Source organism: Engraulis encrasicolus, unplaced genomic scaffold, assembly GCF_034702125.1.
Source record: "Engraulis encrasicolus isolate BLACKSEA-1 unplaced genomic scaffold, IST_EnEncr_1.0 scaffold_182_np1212, whole genome shotgun sequence".
Lineage (NCBI taxonomy): Eukaryota > Metazoa > Chordata > Actinopteri > Clupeiformes > Engraulidae > Engraulis > Engraulis encrasicolus.
In genome coordinates this window covers 79,674-90,169 of record NW_026945373.1, presented here as the reverse complement: position 1 = coordinate 90,169, position 10,496 = coordinate 79,674, and the positions used below count along the sequence as shown (strand labels likewise).

The 10,496-nt window shown below is 44.2% G+C and overlaps 1 protein-coding gene across 1 annotated transcript; it reads right to left on the bottom strand.

Annotated features, from left to right (window-relative positions):
* Positions 1 to 614: 614 nt before the first annotated feature.
* LOC134442606 (GTPase IMAP family member 8-like) lies at positions 615 to 9,112 on the bottom strand (the record flags this gene model as incomplete). The annotated part of the gene is made up of 3 exons (XM_063192664.1): positions 8,962 to 9,112; positions 7,175 to 7,879; positions 615 to 1,192 (listed from the first exon to the last, which is right to left on the bottom strand). Coding segments are annotated over exons 1-3 (1,434 nt in total), but the record flags the coding sequence as incomplete, so codon positions are not given.
* Between the last annotated feature and the right edge of the window lie 1,384 nt (positions 9,113 to 10,496).

Sequence of the window (10,496 nt, the reverse complement as noted above, 5' to 3'; positions counted from 1 at the left end):
TAAGTATAATATCTGTGTGTGGGGCGGATACTGCATGTCAGTGAGAGTGCATTTCAGATGTTTGTGTGTGTGCATGTGTGTGTGTGTGTGTGTGTGTGTGTGTGTGTGTGTGTGTGTGTGTGTGTGTGTGTGTGTGTGTGTGTGTTCTTCCCCAAATCTACTGCCGCCCACGACGTAGGGCTTGGGTGACTGTGTGTGTGTGTGTGTGTGTGTGTGTGTGTGTGTGTGTGTGTGTGTGTGTGTGTGTGTGTGTGTGTGTTTCTCAGTGTGCATTGCTCCCCATGTGTTTGTGTGTGTGTGCGTGTGTGTGTGTGTGGTGTGTGTGTGAGAGAGAGAGAGAGAGAGAGAGAGAGAGAGAGAGAGAGAGAGAGAGAGAGAGAGAGAGAGAGAGAGAGAGAGAGAGAGAGAGAGATTGGTATAATAGAGAATAGCTGTGAAATGGAAATGAACATGTCCCATAAAGATTCATCAGCAGCACATTTCTCACCTGCTGATGATCTGAGAGTCTCTCTCTGTTTCTGCACCTTCATCTTCCTCTGCTCTGCTCTTCTCTTTTCTTCCTTCTTCTTCTCCGTCAGTGTAATCAGCATGTTGTTATCAAAGCCAAAGTGATGACCATTGTTCACCATCCCCATCTCTTCTATCTTCTCCAGCAGCTCTGTCACCTGGTCACCATCACTCTTTTTGTTGTCTAAAACATGGTACCTGTTCCCACATTTCTCTACAACCCACTGCAGAGCCTCTCCTCCACTCTCAATGTGCTGCTCAATGCTTGTGTCTCCCAGCCAGTCCCCATAGGTGAACAGCACTATAGTGTGGCTCCAGACTCTCTCACCCAGGAGCTCCAGGTGTTCCTGCACTGCTGTTCTGTGTGCTTGTATGAATGTGTTATCCACCCTAATGACCAGGAGTAGAGCATGGGGTCCTGGAGGACACAGAGGCACACTGAGGACAATCTCTTGTTTATCTCGTTCAGGAGTTTGCTCTACAGTGTAGTTTGCCAGCCATCCTGGAGCCTCCACTACAGTGATGTGTCTGCCTTCTCTCTCTCCTTTTCTCTTCACACACTTAGCTGTTCTTCTTGGAGTCTGGAATGCCTGTCTGCCCAGGATGGTGTTTCCACATGAACTCTTCCCTGCAGCTCTGGATCCCAGCAGCACAATCCTCATGTCTGAGATGTGGAGAACACCTCCTGGAAACAGAAATTAAGACATTCTCAAAAATATTCATACGTTCATTCTGCATGTCAGTGAGAGTGTGTGTGTGTGTGTGTGTGTTCTTCCCCAAATCTACTGCCGCCCACGACGTAGGGCTTGGGTGCANAGGCGTAACAACTCGGTCACGGGCCCCGGTGCGAGTATCCAGCACGGGCCCCCGGAGGTTGTGCTAATTTTAGGATATTTTATTTAGCCATTACGGGTGAAAGGGTGGGCTATTTTCTTTGCAATTGCAACAGCATTGTGAATGCTGCAACGATGTGCACATTTACATCATAGAGTATTTAAGTTATCTGTCCCAAAAAAAAAACAACAACAGGACAAACGCAAAGAAAGGCTTTCGGAATATGTGTCTAGAGACCGGTTGAGACAGGGACAGGGGGCTGCGTGTGTGCTTGCGAGCGCACGGTGCCTGCTGACAGCAGGCTACACAGACGAGGGAGACAACCCTGCTGATCACCCCAGTTTAAACTTCATAAAAAAAATAACACTAAGGACTTAAAAGATAGATGGCACAATCAACAGAATATGCCTTCATAATTATTTCAATATTCCACTAGGCCTACCCCACATACACAAGGTGCCATTGCAAAGTAGTTTTGCGGCCTTTGGCATCATCAAATAACGGCACAATATGCAACGCTGGTTATGGAAGACGGTCCCGGCTACCAAAAACATGGGAAAAGACGGAGACGGTGCATGGGTGGATACCAAGGAGTGGATACACAACATCCAAGACAACCATGACAACACATTGGTGACAGCCCACCAGTAAAACATACACAGATAGAGCTCTACACACGCACACAGAATCGTCCACTTATTTAGATTTCTTTCTCACCTCCCCTAGCTGACAACACCAGAGTCCACTTCGTAACATAGCCAAGCTAACAGAATAACTTAACTTATATTATGCTAACAGGAGAGAGGTTACGTGGCGCTATTCCGACATGTCGCTATTCCGACATTGATGTCTATTGTCGGAATACCGGCGCGAGTTATGCAATTTCTTTGGTTTGTGCTACGTTGCTCAGCTTTTACCAGTTTAGGGAGAGTGCATACAGTTACCCTAACCCTAACACTAACCCTGACCCTAACCCTAACCCTAACCCTAACCCTACGGTATGTCGGCTGTCGGAATAGCGGTATGTCGGAATAGCGGTATGTCGGAATAGCGATTGCCCCCCCAGGAGAAACGCTAGATGATAAAATCAACATGGAGTGGAGGTGCTGTTAGCAAGTCAGCACAACTAGTTGTCAATTGGAGAACACACAACTAAGTTACAACGCTGGGAATAACTACAGCAATACCGCTGTCACAGATTACAAACTAGAATGGACACCGTTAAAAATGTGCCTCGTTTCTTTCGTTTAGCCAGACCCTGCCGAACCCAGACTACTGGACTAGAAAGTGACAACAATTGGAAAATCCCTGAAGGAGATGAGTGATATGAAATCAATATAATGCCGCGGCGGACATTATTATAGGGAAACCTGTCCTTACCTTCTTCGTAGCGTCTTTGAAATCTTCTCAGATAATATCCAAGGCGGTCTAATATCCATAGGATGTTCTTGCTAGCCAGTAGCCATCTCTATTCTTGGCGAATGAAGTGACTAAACTCATTTTATATTCCGCCTTCAAGCCAACAACGTGTAACAGGTTGGACTAGGTCCCCTGTTAGGGTGCATGTTGTAATTGAAAACAGCTGCCCGTGTGGGCGAGGGTGGAGCCCTTCCGGTTAGTATAAATTGCCTACTATGTTGTCTGTTAGCCAGGTGTGGCTAACCTCAGTACCGGTTGGCGCTTGGGGAAGCCCTGTACGCTGGGTGAAGTAGGTGATGTTGGCGTGTTGGGTGTTGGACCCACACTGGAGCGCGTAGAGCGCAGCTGAAATGCGGACGCCAGGTTGCCGCATGTAGCCTAACCGGCTCGAAGGTAAGCCCTTCTGTGTGCACCTGGCGATAGCCAATTATGTTTGTACTGTGGCTAACGAGATGTTGTTTCACTGCAGCATTGCATGGTGAAGCAAGGGTCAACCGTAGACTTCCAAGCTCGGTCCAGTGCTTCCCAATTGCAACTGAAGGTAATTTCTAATTAACCGTCACTCTGTGCCTGTGGCTTTCATGCCACACCTTGCTCATTGATAATGGCATTTCCCTGGCATTAACCCAGTCTGTCTTGTGCTTTCTAGGTTGAGCACATTATTGTCAATTGGCTGGGGTGGGGGACGCCGCCGTCTTTTCCCGGTGTTTGTGTTTGTTATTTTGCCTTTTACCACCACGAGCTCTTTTAGTAGTGGCAGGTTGTTGTTCCTTTGCGCAGGTGCGCGACGCTTTCGTCTTTCAGCCATACGGTCTGACACGGTAAGCTCCAGTCACCCACCCCTTAGACAAGGGATGAGTGATTGGGGACTGGCCGGTTGAGATTTGTAGCAGTATCGTGTAAACTTATTGGTGAGGTGTAGATCCCCTGAGTGGTATAGTAGCCTAAACTCTCTGCCAAGAGGCCTGATTTGATAAACATAGGCTACCTCTTCACTGTGAATCATTTCAGTGTGCTGTGACTTATTTTGTTTATTTTGATTATGTTTTGTGTGTACAGTTTTGATTGATTGCAGTGTTATTTTGCATTCGCAGTGCAGTGTGTAGTTAACACACTCAGTAAATTACCTGTACTAGGCCTACTCAGTGCTCTCGCACTTAAGCCGTCACCGTTTCACGATATGTACCTGTATTGACTTCAGTAGAGTTAAAGGGACAGTTTGGTCAATTTCAACATGCAGTTGTAATGCTCACACTACCCTGGACTTGTCAGTACCTGAGATTTTTTTTTCTTCTTCTTCAGCCGTTTCTGAGATCCTGGTCATTGTAATGGGGGCAGCTCTTTGTTTACATTTCAAAAAACATTTTTATTTATTCCCAAAAACATCCAAAATGTTATAAAACATCAGCAGACAACTAGCAAACAGCAGTACCTTTTGGGAAAATATTTGGAGTTGACCTATGTTTCATTTTTTAAAAATGTAAACAAACGCTGCCCCCATTAGAATTGCTCATATCTCGAAAAGGGCTGAGCCGAAAAATGTGGCATCACCAGGTACTGACAAGTCAGGGGTAGCGTGAGCAATACAACTGCATGTTGAAATTGACCAAACTGTCCCTTTAAGACTCTGTTTGTGTATATGGACTCAAGTGAACTGCCTGCTCATTTTGAAAACGAATAAGACTGAAAGCAGAAGAAAATAAAAACTATTGTATGTGCAACAGCTGTGTCATCCTTGTCATCTAGAACCTGTCGGGGAAAATTGTATTTTTAACATCTGGGTTGTCTCACCCTTAACGAGACTGGCGTAGTCACCTTTTAAAACCTAATTGCTTAGAAGTTAGCAATCCTACCAACCTCCACTCTGCTACAAACGCATAGCCTACTACTACAACATAGATAAGATGAGAACAAAAGAGTCCACGTTCGACTGACCAGCATGCATTTAATTTGGTAAGGGAATCAATCGTGTGGTAATTCCAAACAGAACGTTACCACTGATAGTGTATGAAAATATACTGTATATCCCACAATTCCTGGCCGCAATGTAAAAAATAAAATGCACAAATATAGCGTTCATGTGTTACCTTTATTGCTATTTGAAACATTTGTCTGAACAATTTCACTGCCCATGTAATGACCTGTAGCAATATAGTAACTAAAAGTGTCAATTTGCAATTGATTTAATGCTCTAAATTCCCACCGTCTTGTGGGAGTCTGACACGGTCTATAAATAGTGTCTGGACATAAGGTGAATGTAGCGTACAGGATATAATGCCCATCCGTTTTTCGACTCGTAACCAATGGGTATAGAACTACTTGGAGGGGGGGCGTTCGCGGGCCCCCCAGTAGTCGCGGCCCCGGTGCGGCTGCACCGGTTGCACCGCCTATAGTTACGCTTGTGCTATAGTTACGCTTGTGTGTGTGTGTGTGTGTGTGTGTGTGTGTGTGTGTGTGTGTGTGTGTGTGTGTGTGTGTGTGTGTGTGTGTGTGTGTGAGAGATTGTGTGTGTTTCGCAGTGCGCATAGGTCCCCATGTGTCTGCGTGTGTGTGTGAGAAAGAGAGGGAGAGAGAGAGAGAGAGACGGAGAGAGAGACAGAGAGAAAGAGAGTGATTACTATAATAGAGAATAGCTGTGGAATGGAAATGAACAATGTCCATTAAGATTCAGCAGCAGTACATTTCTCACCTCAGGGCCGGTTTTAAGCATAGGCCGGCTAGGTGGTCGCCTAGCGCCATGTGAAGAAGGAGCGCCGAAATGGCGCTCTCCGATGCATAATTTTGCGATATGAAGTTTTTTTTATGAAGTCGCAATCAACAAAGCGTGGCGAAAGCGCTCCTCACGGCAAAGCGCCCCTCAGCCAATAGTAATATCGCTTCCAACTGTCTCAGGGAAGTCTGTGAACCAATAAACAGACAGTTCTGAGAAAGGGGGCGGGACGAGTGACAGCGTGTGATCTATTTTGAATTTGGAGACTCACTGGAGAGACAGAGGCAAGCGCAAACAGCAGTGCTCTGCTGGATGGAGAATTGTTATGTAAGGGTTAACGTTCGGCGAGAAGGTCGCTACCGTGGAATAGCAGCACGACAGAGAGAATCTTTAGACCCCGACGCAGAGCGGAGGGGTCTTGTTCTCTCTGAAGTGCTGCTATTCCACAAAGCGACCGACTCGCCGAAAGTTAACCCGCTTATTATATGGATATATTTAAATGATTCACACATGGTGGGGACATTTGCTGCGCAAAACAAAACAGTGCCGTTGTGGAACACCGCTAGACAACAGCTAGGTAGCCAGGACAACAGGTGTTGTCTATCACAGCAGCTGATTAGAGTCTTGTTGAAAAGTCGCTTTAGCAGTGAAACGTCTTGTTGCCATTGACAGCGGTCTGTTATAGACCAACCCGTCCGTTATCGAAAAATAACAGACGTGCGAACGTTGGGGAGCCCCGTTGAAATGAATGGAGCATTCGACCGATGACGTCACAACCATATAATAAGTTCTCATTAAACCACTCATTGCATGATGCAGGAGTTTCAGAGGGTGTTTTGGAACTATGTGATTTAATCAGCAACCGTTTGTGATTATGGAAAGCCTAATAGTTGTGAGGTTACTATTTGGAATTAGAGAGAAAAAGAGCTTTGTTTTTGATCTGAGAAATCGCTAGTTAGCATGCTAACATTAGCCAAGTATGCCAAGCAATGAAATCCAGTAAAGTAGCCTAGCTGTTAGTAGCCTACTCACTACCCACTACCTGATAATACTTGCTTAGGTTGACAAGCAATGTAAAGTAAGACTGGTGGAATGTTTAAAACAATTTTAGCTGCCACATCTCCTTCCATCCACATGAATTACCTGCTTGTTGTAAGCTTAAAAAAACATTGTTTCCAGACCAGAATGACATAGCCTACATGAATCATTTAACAGAACCATGCACAGCATGTTTTCATGCTGAGTGATGTAGTATTGCAGACAAGTGAGGCTATTTACTATATTTTGTATATTATGAAATTCAATAGCGTGACTGTGACAGCTCTTCTCCCTTTCTCCCTGTCCCTCCAGTTCAAACACATAGACAGCCCCCTTCTCATTCTCCTACTCACAAATGCACCACTATTTCCAGTCCAGAAATGAAATTGGTTTGGAATCATAGACAGCACAAATGTGTAGCTTATTAAAATTGTTATGCTGCCATGCTTTGTGATGCTGTAGTGTAGATAGGCTATCAATGCAGACCTCCTTGTAAGGCCTATTGTCTACACATGCATTTTACACATTCAATTTCATATTACAATTCAAACACATTGATAACCTCCCTCTCATCTGGGGTTGGGGGCCCCACCACCATCACATCCTCCACGCCAGAACTCAAACTCGCCTAGGGCACCAAATAAGCCAGAACCGGCCCTGTCTCACCTGGTGATGATCTGAAAGTCTCTCTTTGTTTCTGCACCTTCATCTTCCTCTGCTCTGCTCTTCTCTTTTCTTCCTTCTTCTTCTTTGTCAGTGTAATCAGCATGTTGTTATCAATGTCAAAGTGATGGCCACTGTTCACTGTCACCATTTCTTCTATCTTCTCTAGCAGCTCTGTCACCTGGCCACCATCACTCTTATTGTTGTCTAAAACATGGTACCTGTTCCCACATTTCTCCACAACCCACTGCAGAGCCTCTCCTCCACTCTCAATGTGCTGCTCAATGCTTGTGTCTCCCAGCCAGTCCTCAGAGCTGAACAGCACCATAGTGTGATTCCAGACACTTTCACCCAGAAGCTCCAGGTGGTCCTGTACTGCTCTTCTGTATGCCACTGTGAATGGTCCATCCACCCTAATGACCAGGAGTACAGCATGAGGTCCTGGAGGACACAGAGACACACTGAGGACAATCTCTCGTTTATGATGTTTAGGAGTGTCCTCTACAATGTAGTTTACCCACCATCCTGGAGTCTCCACTACAGTGATGTGTCTCCCTGCTGTTTCTCCTTCTCTCCTCACACACTCAGCTGTTCTTCCTGCAGTCTGGAACTCCTGTCTGCCCAGGATGGTGTTTCCACATGAACTCCTCCCTGCAGCTCTGTTTCCCAGCAGCACAATCCTCATGTCTGAGATGTGGGGAACACCTCCTGGAAACAGAAACAAAGACATTCTCAAAAATATGAATACGTTCTTTCAGATTTACAAACTATTGTCTGGTGTGTGTGGAATGGATCCTGCATGTCAGTCATCAGTGTGTGTGTGAGTGTGTGTGTGTGTGTGTGTGTGTGTGTGTGTGTGTGTGTGTGTGTGTGTGTGTGTGTGTGTGTGTGTGTGTGTCAAGTCAAGTCAAGTCAAGTCAAATCAACTATTTATATAGCGCATTTCATACACATGTGCAACTCAATGTGCTTTACATATACAAAGAACCTTTAAAAGTATTTAAAAGCTAACGAAGATTTCATATACAAAGAGCCTTTAAAAGTATTTAAAAGCCAAGGAAGATTTCAAACATTAAGATAAAACATATGATAAAAAGAAAATGGAAATAAATAAATAAAAACACAATTTAAGCTAAGTGGGAAGAAAAAGCGCTACAGTAAAACATATGGTAGAATTAAAATTAAAATAAATACATAAAATTAAGGTTACAGGTAGGCATCTGCAAAAAACTTCGTCTTGAGTCTAGATTTAAAACTTGCAACAGATGGTGCATTTTTTATATCATCAGGAAGATGGTTCCAAAGCTTTGCAGCATAGAAGCTAAAAGCTGCCTCACCACACTTTGTTTTGACTCTAGGCATTACCAGCAAATTCTTCTCAGTTGACCTTAGTGACCTATTTGGTGCATAGAGCTGAAACATATCCAGCAGATAGGTGGGTCCCATTCCATTTAGTGATTTGAACACGAGAAGCAGTGCCTTAAAATCAATTCTGTAACTTACTGGGAGCCAATGCAGTGATCTCAAGATTGGAGTAATGTGGTCAAACTTCCTTGTTTTAGTAAGTACCCTTGCTGCTGCATTCTGGATTAATTGAAGCTGTTTGATGGTCTTTTTGGGGAGGCCTGTAAAAAGACTATTGCAGTAGTCAAGCTTACTAAAAATGAAGGCATGTATTAGCTTCTCCAAATCATGCTTTAACATTAGGCTTCTAAATTTAGAAACATTCTTTACGTGGTAAAATGCAGACTTAGTAATGGCTTTAATGTGACTGGTGAAGCTTAGTTCACTGTCAATAAGGACGCTAAGGTTTTTAACCGTGTCCTTTGTTTTCAGCCCCTTGGTTTCAAGGGCAGTAGCAATCTTTAGTCTCTCCTCCTTTTTCCCAAATATAATAACTTCAGTGTTGTCCGTGTTTAGCTGGAGGAAATTGTGGGACATCCAATTGTTAATTTGGTCAACGCAATGATAGAGTGATTCAAGGGGGGTGTAGTCATTGGGGGACATGGATAAATAAAGTTGGGTATCATCCGCATAGCAATGGTAATGTATTGAGTTATTCATGATAATATGTCCCAGTGTGTGTGTGTGTGTGTGTGTGTGTGTGTGTGTGTGTGTGTGTGTGTGTGTGTGTGTGTGTGTGTGTGTGTGTGTGTGTGTGTGGAACACCTCCTGGAAACAGAAACAAAGACATTCATGTGTGTGTGTGTGTGTGTGTGTGTGTGTGTGTGTGTGTGTGTGTGTGTGTGTGTGTGTGTGTGTGTGTGTGTGTGTGTGTGTATGTGTGTGTGCGTGCGTATGTGTGTGTGTGTGTGTGTGTCTGTGTGTGTGCGTGCGTGTGTGCGTGCGCTTGCGTGTGTGTGTGTGTGTGTGTGTGTGTGCCAGTGTTAATTTTGTTAGCTTTTTTTGATTTAGTCGTAGTCTTAGTCACAGTGACGAAAATCAATTTTAGTCTTAGTCATATTTTAGTCATTGCCCTCCCAATTTAGTCTTAGTCTAAATGACATCAATCAAAAAAGATTGATTATTTTAGTCATAGTCATGGTTGAAGAAATTAACACTGGTGTGTAGGGCTTGGCTGGATGTGTGTGTGTGTGTGTGTGTGTGTGTGTGTGTGTGTGTGTGTGTGTGTGTGTGTGTGTGTGTGTGTGTGTGTGTGTGTGTGTGTGTGTGTGTGTGTGTGTGTGTGTGTGTGTGTGTGTGTGTGTAACGGCTGCCCCGCTTACAAAGGACTATACATCGCACGGCACGACCGCATTGTAGCGCTGACCTTAAAAGAACTGCGCAATGCAAACAACTTCCCTTCAATCCATTCTGGACGTGTTGCAGTGGACTGGTTTTCCCTAACAAATGATCAGTGTGATACATTGGGGGATGTCATCAATCATTCACCCAATACACCTGGTCTGACATTAGTCAGTGAACAGAATGAATCCATTATTAGAAATTGGTTGTTGTTTTGACAGCTATGGAAACGTGCTTTTCCTCCAAAATATTGAAATACCAACCATTGTGTAATGCATTAAACAACTGTGGCTATTCCTGTAAAACCATAACATTAATCTTTGGCAGTTTAGGCCATGTACATAAAATGTGTGTGCGTGGCTTACAGATCTGTGGACTCCCTAAACAACAGGCAAAAAGACTGACCAAATTCTGCTCAGTATCCAGCATAATCGGGAGCCTCTTCATCTGGAGACGGAGGTGCCACATGTATCCTTAAGACACTCAGTGCGCAGTTTCTTTTAGTTTTGTGTAAACTCCTATAAAATTTGGCTTGTGCTATGATAAATGTCTATCTGTCAATCCAAATAAAGAAGTAAAC